The following is a 19,305-nucleotide window of genomic DNA, read 5'->3' as shown; positions in this document are numbered from 1 at the left end:
CAGAATCTGAGAATCCCAAGCAGCAGACATGGCAGAGAGAAAGGTTGGGTGAGTTGAGATGAAGGAGAAATACCTGAAGGTCTTCTTTGATCTCTCAGGTTGAGTGTCCAGATTAATTATGCAGGGAGCATGGTCCGAGTCCCCAGGTGGATCAAAAACAGCTATGGAATTTGGAAAACAATTCAACCATTCCCCATTCACCAAAGCCCTATCAAGTTTTCTAATGACTGGATTATCCTGTTGATGGTTTGACCATGTGTAAAAAACTCCCCTACTAGGAAGATCCTCCAATTCATTATCCCTTAAGCAGTCTTGAAAGTCTTCCATTCCTCGTAAAGGTAAAGAGGAAGGAATGATTGAGAAATGCTCATTAGTAGCCGCAATCTGATTGAAGTCGCCTACTAGAGCCCAAGGAGTAGCTATAAGAGAAGGATAGGCCGAGAGCTCAGAAATGTCTTCCCACAAAAGCCTTCTTTCAATATCTGTATTCTTCCCATAAACAAAAGCAACAACAAAAGACCTGTTGACCAAAGGCATCTTTATGCTGCAAAGCATCAACTGCTCAGTTTTCTTGAAGACCAAAACCGATACTGAGGGATCCCAAACAATCCAAATCCTCCCCAGATCCGAGCAACAATAATTATTATCCGTACGCCAGCCTGGTAGGGTAGAGGCCAAAACTGCAGTAGCATTAGCCTCTGAAACATGAGTTTCCAAAAAACTTCCCACCAAAAAATTATTAGAAGTAATCCACCTCCTTACAGCACTTTGACGACCAAGGCTATTCAGTCCTCTTATATTCCAACAAAAGACCCTCATTATTTAAACAAAAGGGGAGGGTTAAAGCTCAGCTTTCAATGAAGAGATGTTCTGCTCGAGGAAGGTCCCCTTGCAGCAACACAGATTCCAGGCACAACAGAGCTGATATGATTATGCCACTTCTTTAATTCTTTCTTCCTTGACTTCTTTGACATGGCCCCCCAACCTGGAGGGAGAGGGAAATCAGGAGGGATTTCTTTACTTCTTCCTTTCTGTGACTCACCAGGATCAGGAGAGAAATGATTTAACCCTGCCACAGTAGAAGAGAGGGAAATCCGCGGAGGTTGAATGATACCAGAATTAGCCATCCCAGTAGGTTTCTCTTTGTAGTACTTCCCTTTCGCTTGTGCGTGGGTGGATAGCTTATCCGGAGTGGGTACAGCAGAGATACCAACTCCAAAGGCCTCACCAACTTTAGGAGCTTCGCCTAATCTAGGAGGAGTACTCAAGGATCTTTTGCTTGAACGAGACCTCTTTCGTCTTCTTGGTTTCGCAACAGGTGCATTAACCTCAGCAGCCTCAACCTGAGATATAGCACTTGCAGTATGAATTGTAGAAGGGAGAGTAACAGTAGGATGCGTTACCACCTTAGCCCCCACCAAAATATCTTTTTTAAACTGAGGCTTCTTCATTAATGGTTTGAGGCACCTGCTCAACAGATGGCCATAACGTCCACAATTGAGACACTTGGGAGGAGGTCTCGGATATTCGATGGCAACGCGAGTAGAATTACCCTGCACATCTTTGACAACAACTGAAGCAGGCAGAGGACAATCAAGCTGGATAATCACCTTTACCTTAGTAGCACCGATGTTAATCGGATCCAGCCTCGACTTCTCGGTATGCAACGGTTCACCAATTCCGCTAGCAATAACACTAATACCATCCAGAGAGTATAGTTGAGGAGGAACATTTTTTAGAATCGCCCATGTCGGAGCAGATTTAAGTTCTTCTAATTCAAGGAGACCAGTTTCTGGAGACCAAGGGTAAACTGTGCAAGAGCAGTTACCAGCTTGCCAGAAACTAACTTCACTGATCCATTCACGAGTTGCTTTTGAGGGCACGAATATGAGGGACGCTGTCTCAGATATCACCCTCACGGTAATGTTTCCGTATCTTCCCCATATTGGATTCAAGTCAGAGAAGATTCGCGAAGCTGGAGGACATTGGCCATGGAATTGAGCTACAAGGTGGTCTTTCCACATCTCGGCCGTTTTGAGAAGAACTGAAGGTGGCGCTACCACTACCGGAGTACCATCATCAAGAAAGGTAGGTGCAGACATTTGCTTCAAGTTTCGAAGGGAAGCCTTGAATTTCATTGCCCAAGGGAGAGCCGATTTGGTACAGGTATGCTCAGAAGTTTGCCCGTGACCAGAAGGAATTGTTGACGACATCGGAGTTCCATTGGAAGCTGGAATTCCCAGAGGATTTGTAATAACCACAGTGGAGGAGTTCTCGGACACTGAGTTGTAGAGGATGGCCGGAGCAGAAGGAGGTTCTGTCGACAGTGGGGTTCCATTCGAGGCTGGAGTTCCCGGAGGATTTGTAATAACTACAGTGGAGGAGATCTCAGACACTGAGTTTTGAAGGATGGTCGTAGCAGACTCGGTTCCAGGAAGTGAGGGAAGAGTTCCCTTAGCCTCGACTAGAACGGAAGAAGCAATTGGAGCAGAGCTTGATGTAGCGATTGATGGCGCAATAGTGTTCCCAGGAAGCGAGGGGAGGATACCCTTCATCTCAACCAGTACAGACTCATCAATGGCAGCAGAGGATAGCTTGAGCGACGGAGAGACGATTGGATCTGACAATCGCAAGGGGGCAACAAGCGTCGGGGAAGGAGTGGCGAGAACGCGAGCGAGCTTAGAGAAGGATGGGATTGGTCCTTTCGGACGAGCTTTCTTCTTCTTCATGGGTAATTTCTCACCGGACGGCGTGTGGCCGGGCGGCGGCGCCGATTAGGGTTAGAAGTTCCTTATCGACTTTATAAATATTTATGTTTCGGAAGAAAGTATATACGAAAAGGAGTTGACAAAAGTACAATGAAAAAATCAAAAACTGTTCTGTTTGTTAATTTCAAGAAAGCTTCATTGGGGATACATGCACCATCATAAGCATAAGAATTTGGTCTCACTGTTCTGTTTCTTTCCAGCAAACATAATCCCAAAGATTCAATAAGCATAACAAATAGATCATCCCAAATTGTTGTCTTTAGAAAGTAGATATCTCAAATTCTTAACTTATTACATATAAAAAAAGTCTCCAGATGAAACATGCATTCTTAAACAAAGTCTTCCACTAGCTAGTAGCATAGTGTTCTCTAGATAGATAGATACTTATTAAGAAGATAAAACCATATCTTCTTGCTTAATCGATGGATAGGCGTGGGACACAAAAGTCAACAAGCAGCTCTGATGGCCCTACGCCCGCCCAAAAAAACATCCTGCTCAAAGCCACTTTGAGAAATGTAAACTTATTCTTGTACCAAACCTTCACTATTGCCATGGACTTTCCTTGGATCTTCTCCGTTCCAACTATGATTGCATCTCTAAGTCCAACATAGCGCGTATACTCACCTGACGAGCCACAGTAAATTGCCTACCACACAAAACAGATGAACAAATACTTTAGATCAAATGTATCTCTCTGGGTCATTTTATATTGAATTCTAACTAACAGCTATAGCACTTACGTCTTGTTGAAGTTCAATGTGTGGACTGAACACATGAAGTTTTGCTCCCGCGGCCGGTTGATGCACCAACAAGTCACGTACTTGGTCCATATCCTTAGGCTCAATCACTTCTCCTTTCATGGAAACGAGAGCAGGTTTGTACGATGACGGGGGCTTTGACTCAGATCCCAAAGGTGGCCAATCTTCTGCTTTCGGTATTCCGCCTTTCTTTAACGCAAAGAAAAGGCAGTCTTTGACAGTGAGCTTGCCCCTGCGCCTGCGCCTACGTGAGCTACCAGCTTTGTCCACCAAATACTGAGCTGAGTACTCAGTGTGGACGCTATCCAGCTTAAGTGCAAGCCGTGCAGAGCTTATCAGTTCAGCCGCTACGATAGCAGCAGAAGCAGATTCATCTGCAAAGACACAACCACAAAATGGAAAAATGAATCAAATCTGAATGTGTTTCCATAATTCCATCTTACAAGATACATATAGGATCAGAATCAATCGTGATAAATCAACATAATCCAGGCTAAAACTAAAGCAATGTGACAATTGACAAAGCATTGATTCAGCACAAGATCCTAATTATTCTACAGTCACTCTAATTAGTAGAGTGACTCAATTCTCACTGTTAACATAAAAAGAGAAGCTTTGAAATCATGATAAAACGTACAAAGACAACACACATGCTATCAATCTCTGAGGGAATCTAAAACCTGTCTTAGCAAACAAGTTATCAGAGCCAACAAGAACAAAACTTAAGACATTGGTCATTGGTGTAAGAATATGACCAGAATCAACTGTGAAAAAACAACCTATTCCAGGCTAAAACCAAAGCAATGATCCAACATAACATCCTAATTCTATAGCCACAGGGATTAGATCAAATAATTTGTTTTAAAACCAGGTAGCTAGATACTTTTGTGAGTATATTCTAAAGTGACAAGTTTTTACCGTGCTCTGGGTCATTCTCAAAATTTTCGCGTCTGCCGATTGAGAATGCAATTGTGAAATTCGGATCATATGGAGGGAGTGCCATCTGCAATTACTTAACCCTGAAAATTTGCAAAGTTCAATAAAATACATTAATGAATGTGAAGTTGAGAAAATGGAAACAACATTAACTAACAAGGGAATCATCAAAGTGAAGCGATTTTCACAAAGGTTTATTGTTCAGAGGCATTAACGAAAGAAAGGAAAAGGCAAGAGACACCTTTGCTTCCAAATAGGATCAAAGAAATAGCAAAAGAAGACATTTTTATCAATGACAAAACAGATGGATGAGTCTGTGGCTAACTCGAACCAAAGAATGACCAAACCTAACTAAAAGTTCCGCATTTGTTCACTAATCATAATGAAATAGCAAAAAGATGACATTTTTATCAATGAAAAAAAAACAGAGGGAGGAGTTTGTGGCTAAACCGAACCAAAGTGATATCTTCTTTACCAAAGAATGACCAAAATAAAGCAGGATTAAACGCTAAAACGTAACTAAAAGCTCTTCATTGTTCACTAATCACACTTAAAAAAGGCAAAGATCCGTAACAAAACCCTAAAACGTAACTAAAAGCTCTTCATTTCTCACTAATCACACTGAAAAAGGTAAATGCATAAGCAAAAACCAAAGCAAGCTAAACAAATCCCAACAAATTAGAAAGAAAGCCCTATAAAGTAACACTAATCGCAATTACAAAGAGAATACTCACAAGCAGAGGAAGCAGAGTAGTAAACCAAATGAACCTAACAAAGGAATCAGAACATTTAGTATTTATAGACAAGAGTATGGGTGACTCGAAAAACCCTAGAGATGGGACAGATGTCATCATCCTGTGTCGTCAAACGTATCAAGGGCTGCGAGAATCGCTACTTTCTCCGTACAAAGCTTTCAATTTCATCACCTCTGGTGTTTTTGTTTCTTGTCGTTTTCCAACTTTGGAGATGACCGTTGTTGTGCCTAAGACGACGTCGTTTCAGTATTGGGCTTTATTTTTATCTGGCCCAAATTTCTCTTTTCATCATTAGACCCACTTTGTTAAACACAGTCGTTTTTATTGAGTAATTGTGTTGATAAGATCTCCTAGAATGTTCTAAACTGGCGAGACTTTTACAATAACCCCGATTAGGTTGGAAAATCGATTCTGACGATCCCTATTTTTGTGCTTTTTCATAATAGTAATACCCTTAACAACAAGAATGAAGCCATCATCAACCCATAAATGGAAACGAAACGATCCTTGAGAAGCATAAATGACAAAAGAAAAGGCAAAAACTTTTATGAAAAATTCAAGAAAGCTACATTGGGGATACATGCACCATCATAAGCATAAGAATTTATTGTTCTCTTTATCTTTCTAGAAAACAATAACCCAAAGATTCAATAATCCCAATAAACCCTTTCTCGAGTTTTTTACTCCTTAATTAATGTAAGATTCAGAGACCCTCCTTGATTAGTAATGAAGAAAAGAAGCTTACGCAAAAATTGGACAAAGACTCAACAAGAACAGTAACAGGAAAAAATGTAAGTTGATGAAGGGGAGAGGAGAGAAAACGCTATGTGGTTGGAGAAGAAGAAGAGGACAGAGGACGAGGAGGAGGCAAGAGTTGATGTAGATTCTGAGGAGACCTGTTCTGGCTCGGACTTGCTCTTAATATGAAAGGATGCTGCAATAGCTGCATCGCACTTCTCCTTTTCCCCGGTTCTCTCTGCAAGCAACACGAGATAAAATGTCGAAACTCCGGCGACGCGGTAGGTGGAGCTTCGGGAGGCTGAGACATACAAATGGCACACATAAGACTTGCCCAATCACCTTGTCTACTCACAGGGAAAGGAAACCTCCCCAAGTAAAACTCCAAAATGCTAACACCTAAGCTCCAAATATCTCCAGCATAACCATCATACAAACCCTGATTCAAATCAGTGTTAATCCTCTCAGGACTCATATAAGCAATGGTTCCAACAGATGAATTACACGGATCCATAGTCTGAGCCAAGATCCTACTCACTCCAAAATCTGCAATCTTAACGTTCTTAGCAGAGTTTATCAAAAGATTCGATGGTTTGATATCACGATGAACTATGTGACGGCTATGAAGATAAGCTAAACCACTAAGAATCTGACGAGATAGATCAGCTAATTGTTGCTCTTTCCACACATGAGCACCTTCTAAAGAACCTTTATCCATAAACTCAAGCAAAACCTGGATCTCACCATTCTGATCAAACATCTCGTGACATTTCACAACGTTTGGATGATTCACATCTCGCAAAATCTCGATCTCTCTACAGATCTGACGTCTCACTGTCTCCTCGTGGTTACCGTATATCACCTTGAGTGCGTATAGACGAGAACTCGGACGGTGAACCACTTTGTAAACCGTCCCACCAGCTCCGCTTCCGATCCGGTTACCTCTCACTAAATCCGAATAGTTCTTCGATTCTGAGGAGCTGTTAGTGTTCGTCGACGGAGCTGAAGACGCTGAACCACCAGAAGACGGCGCAGATCCACCGGAAGTAGGTGGGAGAGGGAGAGGTACAGCGAGAGAAACATCGCGTTGAGGAAGCGGTAAGGTAAGATCAGGACGGCGACGAGGACGGCTTTTAACCGGAACGGAAACTCCTGGAGGCGATTGAATCGGTCTCATCGCTGAAAATTCAAAAGCTCTCGATTGGAGATTGAAGTTATTTATCTTCGTCGTTTTATAGTAGTCGTCTTCTTCGACTTCGTCGTCGTGCGTTGTCGTATTCTAGGGTTTGTGGCAGGCTTATATTGATTCGTTCTTCGAAGCGATCAAAATTGAGAAATGAAGGTTCGTCGAAAGAAATTGAAAGGACACTGATGAAAGGGAACGTTAATTTTTTTTTTTTTTTTGAGAAAATTAATAAAAAGGAAAAACAAATATCGAAATTGTTAAAATCGAGAAAAGGTATCTACGCGATTTGTAAGCGCGTGAGGAACACTTGCAGGCACTGAAACAATTTGTGTGGTTCACTGGCTCTGTTGAGTTTTTTAGACTTAACACGTTGTCGTTTTATTGGTTTTGTGATATAAACCAAGAAGAGGAGATCAAATTTAAATCAAACACTCAATACTTATATCATGTTCCATTCTTAGTTCATGCATTATTGTAAAAGAAATCGAACATATTTGAGAATATTTTTATTTTTTAGCATATTTGGGAATATATATTTATATCTATCTATCGAAACTTGAGATAATTAGGTGGAATGTAAAGATCTGGGGCATAATTAGCTTTTGGTAAATTCTTGTCGGGACCCAAAACAGTGGTAACATTAGCCCACTCTTTTTCCGATTTTAGCCTCACTCGTTCAGTTTTTGACTTTTTTCTTATGTTCTTCATCAATATGTTGTAGATATCCAACAAAATTTGTAGATTTATGTATATATTTGTCTTCTTTATCATAAAATCTGATTAAAATATATTTATTTTATAAGACCATAAATTATTTGAACCTATCTTTTCGATTATTTTTGAACAAAGAAGAATTGGTTAAGGATATATAGAGACAATCCGTACTTTAATTTCAGTATGATGAATCTATATAAGTTTCGGTAAAAATTTGACAAAATATGATAAAGATCTGGTGACAAATCGATCGAATCCGGTGAAGAGTCAGTGCCAATTCGGCAAAATACGGTATAGATCCGGTGACAACTCGATGAAAGCCGGTGAAAATCAATCGAAAATCCGACGAAACTTATGATATTTAAGTGTCCAATTACGATGCACTATTACACTTGCTCTCTGCAATAGTTGGGGTTACAATGGTTGTAATTATGTTTGAAGCAAGTCCATAAATGTTAATAACGCTCTATATATGTGTTTACATGTATATAAATGTTAATAACGCTATATATATGTATATATATATATGTGTTTATATATATATACAAATGTTAATAATTCTTAATGTACATGTTTACATGTATACAAATGTTAATAACGCTATATATATATATGTGTGTGTTTATATATATACAAATGTTAATAATGCTTAATGTACATGTTTACATGTATACAAATATTAATAACGTTCTATATATATATATATATATATTTACATGTATACATTGATCCATATATGTGTTTAGATGTTTACAAATATCAAAATCGTATAGTATATATTTGTAGAGTGCTAAAATTTCCTCAATTTGATAAAAACACAATAATTAATGTTCCTCCTTCTTTCTGTTGCCGCGTAATGGTCACTTCTACAACAGAGAATTTAATATATGTCATATCATTCTTTTTTGCCAAAAAAAATCAAGACCCTTATCCCACTCGCATAGCTGTGTAAGCACATGAGTTTTCCGTAATTATTTTAAAATGGATGGCCATTAGTAACAATCTTTTTTCTTTTGTCTGAGACAAAACTGGCATTTACCGATTCGCAAATTAGAGGCTCTGTTTTTACCTCTGCGCTAAGTCTCCCTAGAAACTTTGTATTAATATAAAATTTGGATATCCATTTACAGCATACACTAGATCATGGCTCGTACTATACAGCACGAAATTTAATATTTTTTTATGAATTAAATTGTATATTTTGTTCGAATAAATAAGAAATAATATAGTATAATAGTATAGTATAAAAGGGAATATATCATAATATTTTATTTTTATTACTATTTGAATATAATGTTATATATTTCATTTGACAATGGTTGTATATTTTGTTTGTAGAATTAAATAATAGTATATGATAAATTTTAAATCTATATTCTATATCATACTGGTTATTTTATTGTAGGAATTAAATGTTTTTTAATCTTAACTTGGTTGAAAAACATGACTTGGTAATAAAGAAGAAGAGAATATTGTATTGTATATCAAATATATTTAGCTGCATTAGATTTGTATTTTTGTTTATATGAAATTAACAATTTATTTGGTTCAATTAGGTTCATAATTACATTGTGTCGTTGAGAGCAAAAAAAAAAAAATAGTTGTATTGGGTCTAAGTTTCTACGTGGGCTATATTGGGTTTTGTTTGGCCCAGTATCATGTTGTTTTTAAAAAAATATATATATTTGATAAGAATTTTATCTCTTCTTCCTTGATTACGGAATAAATCTACAAATTAACAACGTTAAGACACAAGAAAAAAAAGCAAATATCAATTAAAAGGAATTTTTGTTAGCAAGTCTTTCACGTGCAATAACATGGAATCTATATCCATGGATGCCAAAAACAATGAAAAAATTCTTCTATCTGGAAAGATAAATCGAACATGATTATAAATATATATTTTAAATCTTAGACTCATCCATATCAGTTTTTGGGTTCAGTGATTTCTTCCTATAGCTTATTATGTTGGTTGGTAATATATATGTTACATTAGCTGCTTTTGATGAGCATATAGTAACCATTTCCATCATATAGCACAAAGTACCAATTTCTTCTATTTTCTGATGATGCTGAAACTTAGGAAATTTTTAATTTCTGACCATTGCATTGTAATTAATTAGAAGAATGTTCAAAGAGATAAATACCAAAACTCTAATCTAAATCTTTTTTTGAAAAATATATACATATATAAACGAAAAGGAGTAGTGGTGAGAAGACGTCACGGAACGTCAACGATTCTATTTTCATTTGTTTAAGTTTCTTTTTCATTTTCATTTTTATTTTTGGTTAAATGTAATACTACATTGCACATATTTTTTAATTAAACTTAGAAGAGATGAATAAAGGGGTTTCAAACCAAGATTTTTATTATTGAGTCGTTTTGTGGTCTTATTATTTTGTTCTGAAACCTTGATGGATCCAACACTCACAACTTGACCAAGTACGTCTATTGACAAAAGAGAATGAGATTCAGAATGTTTTAATATATTTGAAAGTAAAAATCTAAGCTTACAAATCTTATCATTTTTTCGTTGTAATTTTATAGTTTTCAATCTTGAAATCTGGTTAAAGCATATATCAAAGTAGCAGCAATGGAAAATTAAAAGTATTGTACCTTGAACTTTAAAAATCACGTCCCAATCAAATGTGAATTTTGTTTTTCCATTATCAAATATAATATGCACCTGCATAATGTAAAAAAAAAATTTATATTAGAAAAAGATAGAGAAATTGTTAAAAATGCCCCTTTTTCAATACCCCTTTTCAAAAATGCTCCCTTTGAGAGTCCATTTTTAAGTTTGCCCTCTTTTAATTTTTAATGACCATTTTACCTTTATTTGAAACAAAATTAGGTCCACAAAATACAAAATATTTTTTGGCGGGAATAGTGATCCCCCAATTTTCCCGCCAAAACACTTGTAAAAACCTTTAAAATACCTTGTAAAATTTTTTCCTAAAAATTTTTCCCGCCAAAAAATTTTTTTTGCAGGAAAAGTTATTCCGCAATTTTTTTGGCGGGAAAAATTTACAAGGTATTTTAAAGGTTTTACAGAGTATTTACAAGTGTTTTGTAAAGTTTTACAATGTATTTTAAAAGGTTTTACAAGGTACTTATAAGGTTTTATAAAGTATTTACAACTTGTAAAACCTTATAAAAAACTTGTAAAATCTTATAACTTGTAAAACCTTATAAAATAGCTTGTAAAATCTTATAATATCTTATAAATACCTTATAAATACGTTGTAAAAACTTTTAAAATACATTGTAAAACCTTATAAATACCTTGTAAAAAACCTTTAAAATACCTTGTAAATTTTTCCCGCCAAAAATTTTCTCGCCAAAAATTTAACGCCAAAAAAATTGCGGAATCACTTTTCCCGCAAAAAAAAATTTTTGGCGGGAAAAAATTTTACGGGAAAATTTTACAAGGTATTTTAAAGGTTTTACAAGTTTTTACAAGTGTTTTTGGCGGGAAAAATTGTGGGATCACTTTTCCCGCCAAAAATATTTTGTATTTTGTGAACCTAATTTTGTTATATTTCCTTATATATTTGTAATATCTTTTATTAAAAGAAGGGTAATTTAGTCATTTTGTACATAAAAAGGGGTATTTTTAAAAATGGACATCCAAAGGGGGCATTTTTGAAAAGGGATATTGAAAAAGGGGCATTTTTGTGAGTCTCCCAAAAGGATATTAACATCAATGTATATGAAATTATATATAATCTGATAATAAGAAAGCTAAACTGAAACAAATAAATTTGATTGAGCAAAATTAGAAAGAAAAAAAAAATCATATAAAACTGGGATGAAAAAAATGGATGTCTTGTTCAGAGAAATGGATGATCTTATATAACGAAGAGGAGTTGTCGATTTAGGGTTAAGAAATTGAAATCTTCTAGTGGAATATTCTTTTACCTTGCAGAACAATCTTAATAAATTGAATGATAATCTTTTGATTAAATCTTTTAATATTTATATATTCAAACTAAAATAATTAACTAAAGATAGAAAAAAATTTTGTTTAACAAAAAAGCCTTATTTAAGGAAATAAAAAGATTTGAATATGATCTCGACTTATAGAATATTCAGCATTAAATATATTTAGAAATTTTGTATTTATTATGAAAATCTTGGAATTTTTTTTTTACATTTGTAGAATGTTGATCTAATAAATACAAAATTTCGACATATCATCCTTGGTTATGTTGATGCCAAGAACATTCACTTATAAAAACATTAGAACGAAGCAAACCTAACGGGACTTGAAGACAGGCCTGGCTCAAATTTTTTTTGGACCTTGTGTCCAATTATTGTTTTTTTCTAAAAACTTAAGATCTTAGTTACAAAGTTTTAAAATTTTTGACCCTTGTTTACAAAAATATCAAAAAATTTTGACCTTAAAACTTTATAAAAACTGGAAAATAATGTGGACCCAATGCTTTAGCACTGTCAGCACTGCCTCTAAGTCGGGCCTGCTTGAAGATGATTGAGTTCCGATGGATGAAGAACTTGGTGCTCAAGAATTGGAGCTGGAGGAGGTTGTCTGCAAACATGCTACTCATTTTTGGTGATGTTGTACTTGAAAGTGTAAGCATCTTGGATTTAGGTGCTAGTTACATATTTAAGCAAAGCCTTCCTCTGTTTGCGACTTTTTTGTTCCTTTTTCTCTCCGCTTTAGAACTGTCATATCCTACTGATTGATTCTTTCTTTAATCATCTACAAAACTCAATTGTTCCGCAGTTGTATTTATCCTCACATCTGACTACAGAAGGACTGATGCAATCCGTAATTTCAAGTTTGGTGGTACGTCCAACGTTGAATGTTCTTGGCATCAACATAACTAAGGATGAGGATCCGTGAAAAACATTCACCTATAATCTTTGTTCCAATTTAAAATTTTCATTTATGAGATTAGTTTGTTTTTTTTACTCATGAGGATTAAGAGAGTTGATCTAATAACCAGGTAAGAACAACAACACATATTTTCATTAGGTAAGAACAACAATACATACTAGGTATTGACTAAGACGATTTGTTTTCTAATTATCTATTATACATAAAAGTTTGTAAATTGTATCATTTTAATGACATTTATATCTTATAGTTTATAATTGTTATTAAATAACAATATAACGTGGAACAATTTTTGTTTTATACAATCATATATATGAAAGTTGGCAAAATCTCGCCATCATTCCGCCACATCAGCAGTAGAGAGAATGCCATGTGTCACATCAACATATGTACTACATTTATTATCTTATTTAATTAGGAATTTAAATCATGCATTAATTCTTTTTTATATGAATAATTGACATATTTTCATTTATTAATTAAGTAATTTCAATTTAAGTAGTTACAAAATTTTATTCAACTCATATATAAATTAACTTATTTAAATTTAATTGTATTATTAAATTGTATAAACTTATGCATAAACATAAAATCAATGGAATTTTAATTAAATTTTTGATTTGATTAAAATATAAATAATAAAGAATATAATATTAGATTTTTTTTCATATTTTCATATACTATAATATATATATATATATATATATATATATATATATATAGCATTAGTGACAATGAGTATTAGTTGAATTACGGTTTATTTTAAAGATAATAAAATATATTAAGGTAAATAATATAAATAAGTGTTAAACAATGTAATTAAAAAAAAGAAATAAACAAAAAAAAAGGAATGACTTATTTACTCGAGAGTTAAAGAAACACATCAAAATGATTATTAGAAAAACACTAAAATATTATTTATCTAATTGTTAAAACTAACAAATTATGGATAGAAAAACCCGCATGTCGTGCAGGTATTAGCCTAGTCTTAATAAAATAAAGATTTAACCCGTATTAAAGCAACGGTTAATGATATTTTAAATTTTTGTTTATGTTGATTCAACTCTTCTCGCCATATAATCCCATTCCGCGGTATAACCCGTCCCGAGTTATTTTAAATTTTAATATGTTCAAATATTCATAATATTACAAACTTTTTATTGATTTTAAATATAACAATTATAATATTTAAAACTTCTTAAAGTTTAAAATTTACTATATCCGGTAAAATAAAAAACTGAACTAAACCTTATACAAACTTTTAAATTTGGATGCTTGTTATGTTAAGCTTTCTGCTCATTCGGATATGTATTCATTTTTTTTAAGGGAGACTCACAAAAATGCCCCTTTTTCAATACTCCTTTTCAAAAATACCCCCTTTATCTGTCCATTTTTAAAAATACCATTTTTTATGTACAAAATGACTAAATTACCCTTTTTTAGTAAAAGACATCACAAATATATAAGGAAAACACGAGAATGTGCACACATCAAAATTAAAAATTTGATTTTGTAAAAACTTGTAAAACCTTTAAAATACCTTGTAAAATGTTCCCGCAAAAAATTTTCCCGCCAAATTTTTTTTTTTGCGGGAAAAGTGATTCCGCAATAATTTTGTTTTGGCGGGAACATTTTACAAGGTATTTTAAAGGTTTTAAAGGGTATTTATAAGGTTTTACAGTGTATTTTAAAAGGTTTTACAACGTATTTATAAGGTATTTATAAGATATTATAAGATATTATAAGATTTTACAAGCTATTTTATAAGGTTTTATAAGTTATAAGGTTTTACAAGTTTTTTATAAGATTTTACAAGTTATAAATACCTTATAAAACCTAATAAGTACCTTGTAAAACCTTTTAAAATACATTGTAAAAACCTTACAAAACACTTGTAAATACTCTGTAAAACCTTTAAAATACCTTGTAAATTTTTCCCGCCAAAAAAATTTCGCCAAAAAAATTGTGGAATCACTTTTCCCGCAAAAAAAAAATTTTTTCGAGAAAATTGCTGGATCACGTTTCCCGCCAAAAATTTGCGGGATCACTTTTCCCGCCAAAAAATATTTTGTATTGTGTAGACCTAATTTTGCTTCAAATAAGGGTAAAATGGTCACTAAAAATTAAAAGAGGGCAAACTTAAAAATGGACTCTCAAAAGGAGTATTTTTGAAAAGGGGTATCTCAAAAAGAGTATTATTAACAATTTCTTTTTTTATTTATTTATAATATGACTCTGAATTATTGATTAAACAATATAGCCGATGTGGGATGCTTAACACACACGTTTTCATCAATTAAGTAATATAAGTCCGTTTTTTAAATTTCGAATCACAATATATCAAATTTTTTATGTATTATATGATGATTCAAAACAATTAAAAAATCATACAATGAGAATAATAGAATCATAAATTTAAATCATAACCAATTCTTTTAAATATCGATATTATTAAATGTGGAACATTATATGGATATTTTTTATTTTATAATTAATGTTAAAAAATTTAATTGTATTTGAGTTATATGGGTAATAGAGAATTAATGATAAAGTTTTTTGGATATTTGATATCAACAATAATATTCTTTGTAAATAGTTTAGAAAACAAAGTGTTTTATCTAAAATGTAATTAAAAATGTATATGTAGATTGTCATTAGGTAAGTGCAACACCACATATTGACAAACATTCAATGGAGAAACATAGGTTTTTTCTCAGAAAACAAAAACAAATAGAAAAGAATGTTTTCAAGTTTTGTTGAGTTTTAGAGAAGGAGTGAATATTCTTTGCACTGATGCTGAACAGTTTTCTCCGACTAATCAGTTATGCACATTTTCATCAAAACATGACTACATTCTTTTTGGTTTCATAAACTGTGAAAAAAACAATTGATTTAAGTAAGACATAGACTCTTTTCACACTCACATTCTATACTCAAGATTGATGGAGTAAGTATCCTCCCACCTAAATCTAAATTTCGGCATTCTTTTGCAACGTTGGTCTGGGAGAAGTGAAAACCAAACAATAAATCCCGCACATGCTTCAAACACAAACATGAACAACCGTAACATCAAATTTCTTCAAACCTTGATATAGAGAAGAACGAGAGTGCTTCTCACGTAACCCTAATAAATTTGGGAACGAAGAAGGAAGAAGAAAATATTTATCTTGAAGGCAACCCGCAAAGGTGCGTTCGGCGCTTCAATACACATGATTCAGAAAATCAATTTGTATACTCTCATGCTTAATATAAAGTATGATCTTCTCTCGACTTATTACAGTGTCAGTGTATTGATTCTCCACACATGTGCTTAATTTTATGCTACTAGATTTTGTACGATAATGATAAATAAATGGTTTATTATAAAAATTTTATAATAAATTTTTTTAGCATAAAATTTTAAATTTTTGTAATAAAATTTTAAATTTGAAATATATTGCATAAAATATAAAATTTTGTACGATAATGGTCTATTATTATAAAATTTTTAGCATAAAATAGATTCCTTAAAATTTAAAAGATAAATAATTGAGTATAAATATAATAAGCGATATACAATATATATATATATATATATATATATATATATATATTGTCGACGATAATGTTTCCTTGAAAAATAAATGGTTTGATATAAATCACGTTGTAAAAAAGATCTCTTAGGAAATTCACGAAAATAATAAACGGTATCGACCACCATCTAATGATCCATTTATTTTATCTCTAAAAGAGTTTCTTTCTTATTCATATTCCATGAAGATATTTTTTTAAAAAGTTTTGAAGTTAATTATCGATTGTTGACTTTATTGTAGATATTATTTATGATTAAATATCGATACGAACGTAACATGATTCCCTATAAATGCGAATATACCGAGTTTCATGAACATTATTTAGTGTAAATGTACATATATAATACCATGTTGCTAGAACAGCTTTAGAACAGCTTTAGCGAGCTTGTTTTACCCATCGAAGCAAGTGCAGCGCGCCATAAGAGAATTCTCTTGTCTATTTTATCTCACTTTGCATGATTACATGGCTAAACGGTTAAGCCTAAGTTTGAATCTAATGATTTGTTTAATAATATATGTCATTTATTTTCCTAAGAACTCATTCTTTTCACAAAATGAATGAGATCTTAAACATTTTACTTTAGTCATTTGCATTATCTTTCTAAGTTTTAGAATTTTATTTTCAAAAACTTTTAACTACCAATTCTTTTGTCATCTTCTATGATAAACTCGTCCCCTCTTGACATCGACTTTCTTTTTAGTTTTTACCTTCTATTGACTCATATATGATATATATTGGTCTGTGAATTGATTTTCAAGACATATCATAACTATTTTGTCTTTAATTCCTATCTTTCAATACTCAATTTCTTGGGTTAAAACAATTTTCAAGATTTGTTTTTATAATTTCACAACATAAAATGTGACTCTTACAATATCTTCGCTTAAATTATAAATTTTAAGTTGAATTTAATAATTTTTTTTTTCTTTAAGTAAATAAATAAAAATATGTAGTATATTGTTCTTAGAAACTAATGTCTTACTTTAAATTTAATCTTTTTGTTTAAAATTTTACATATAGTGTTTCATAAATTTGGTTTTATACTTCTATTATCCATGTATTTAAATTTACATTCATTCTAAAACTCAGTAAGACATTTAAAATTTTGAAATATGTTCATTTTTAAGTTTTATCTAATAAAAGTTGATTTATATCATTACTACTAATAAAATTTTAATAATATTATTTTATCATTATTTTAACATCTCATTTATTTTACGTAATTCGTTTTTCTTTATTTAATTTTTTTATTAATTATAAGTCACATAAATATGTACTAAATAAATGTTTTATTATAATAAATAATGTTGCTTAGCCGATATATATAGATTCTCACTGTTCTGTAACAATCAATATCTTGACAGTGTAAAGAGACTTCAAAGGCTCTTTGATTATTTGCATATAAAAAGTGAAGCAGAATAGATGCAAAACAAGAAAACAGATACATAAGCCACAATGTGTCATTATTATGATTGGAAATGAGTTTCTCACTCAAGCTCCATTGCTGACAATAAAAAGATAACAAATCTTGGTAACACAGTTGCTTTTGAATCCCTTAGGAACATAAGCTCAAACTTGATCTCAAATTTCAGGTGTGTCTGACCGCAAAACTGTCAAGGAGAAACAACAACATGTGAGAATGTTAGACAAATGGATCAACAAGAAAAGTAGAAAGCTGAACCATTTTCGGATAGACTAAATCTGGAATCATTGTCTCTGTAAACCCTATTGCCAAACATTTTATCTCCTTCATGTTCTTGTTTGGCACAAACTACTTGTTTTTCGAGGCTAACTAATTGAGGTTTGAGAAATTCAACAATGTGGACATAACAACATCTTATGAGGAAACCAAATTGAATGAAGTGAATCAAATCCAGAAGCAGAAGAGAGACAGATCAAGCGCAAAATCAACGAAGCTTCGTAAATTCTAAAGTTTTTTTTTTATATCAACAATTCTAAAATGATTACTTGCTCTTAAATTCAACAGCTTTCCCAAAATGGTCTACGATATCAGGTACGTATTCCAACAATTTCCAGGACATAACAAGAACATGAAGAATTCAGATCCAAAGATTGCAATGTTTCCATCTTCTTCATGTCCTTGTTTCACACAAACTACTAGAGTTTTGAGGTTTTCTCTGAAGCTAAATCTAATTGAGAGATTCCAACACTTGGACATAACAACAATTTATGAGGATAGTATTGAACTGATCCCAATCAAGAAGCAGAGGTAAGTTTAAGCCAAATCAATGGAGATTATAAATCTTTTTATCCGTAGATCTAAAATGAATCACCTTCTTCTTAAATTCAATAGCTTTCCCAAAACGATCTACGAAATCAGATATCTACGCAATCCAACAATTTCCAGGACACAAGAACATGAAGAATCCAGATCCAAAGGTCAAAGATCAAGGATCGAGACGCTAACCAGGTTTCTGGGGCTTTCCATCAGCCCATTTGGAAAGAGAGAAGTGAACCTTCTCGCGAGTTAGGGCTTCAGCTTTGTGTGGCTCCTTGAGACAATTCCTCACGATATTCGCACAGATGTTTGAATACGATATATACGTCATCCCCGCCGCTCTCCAAAACGGAACCGCCGCATTCGATGCCATCTCCGATCTTGTTTCTTCCTTCCTTCTGATTCTGAGAAATTCACGAAATGAGAGTCAGAGAGAGAGACTGATTCTGTTGTGCCCTAATAATCCCCACACAAATTAGGCCCATTGGGCCTAATCAAATTATGTAGTTGGCCCATTAAGTAACTATCTTCTTCTTACCAATTTTCCATCTACCCAATTCATCTCAGAACTATTTCTTTTTGTCTTTTTATTTGTTTTTATGATTGTTTCTTGGAGTTTACGCGAAGACTGAGCCAAACCCCAGATTTGCTATTTTTAATTCCTTGATTAGGCAAATAGAAATTTAAGTGAAGTTACATAAAAATAGTAAAACAAACAATCTTATTTCCCGGAGTCTCCACGAAATTTACTCACAACTTATTCTCATTTTCAGGTA

General features: G+C 33.1%; 3 protein-coding genes across 3 annotated transcripts; all 3 read right to left on the bottom strand.

Annotated features, from left to right (window-relative positions):
* Positions 1 to 3,254: 3,254 nt before the first annotated feature.
* LOC9327713 (protein HEAT-INDUCED TAS1 TARGET 5) lies at positions 3,255 to 5,638 on the bottom strand. The gene is given in 5 exon segments (XM_002891605.2): positions 3,255 to 3,404; positions 3,406 to 3,414; positions 3,509 to 3,900; positions 4,445 to 4,545; positions 5,197 to 5,638. Coding segments are annotated over 4 exon segments (540 nt in total). The 5' UTR covers positions 4,530 to 4,545; positions 5,197 to 5,638; the 3' UTR covers positions 3,255 to 3,350.
* A 112-nt stretch (positions 5,639 to 5,750) lies between these two features.
* Positions 5,751 to 7,330, bottom strand: LOC9327712 (mitogen-activated protein kinase kinase 4). The gene has a single exon (XM_021013055.1). It carries the CDS (start codon positions 7,130 to 7,132, stop codon positions 6,041 to 6,043), a length of 1,092 nt encoding a protein of 363 aa, XP_020868714.1. The 5' UTR covers positions 7,133 to 7,330; the 3' UTR covers positions 5,751 to 6,040.
* Positions 7,331 to 17,595: 10,265 nt separating this feature from the next.
* On the bottom strand, positions 17,596 to 18,972 carry LOC9330389 (ATP synthase subunit epsilon, mitochondrial). The gene is made up of 2 exons (XM_021013257.1): positions 18,719 to 18,972; positions 17,596 to 17,900 (listed from the first exon to the last, which is right to left on the bottom strand). The coding sequence occupies exons 1-2, from the start codon at positions 18,900 to 18,902 to the stop codon at positions 17,872 to 17,874; spliced, it is 213 nt and encodes a 70-aa protein (XP_020868916.1). The 5' UTR covers positions 18,903 to 18,972; the 3' UTR covers positions 17,596 to 17,871.
* Between the last annotated feature and the right edge of the window lie 333 nt (positions 18,973 to 19,305).

The sequence above is a fragment of the Arabidopsis lyrata genome, assembly GCF_000004255.2.
Source record: "Arabidopsis lyrata subsp. lyrata unplaced genomic scaffold ARALYscaffold_1, whole genome shotgun sequence".
Taxonomy (NCBI): domain Eukaryota; kingdom Viridiplantae; phylum Streptophyta; class Magnoliopsida; order Brassicales; family Brassicaceae; genus Arabidopsis; species Arabidopsis lyrata.
This window is presented reverse-complemented; position numbering and strand designations above follow the sequence as displayed.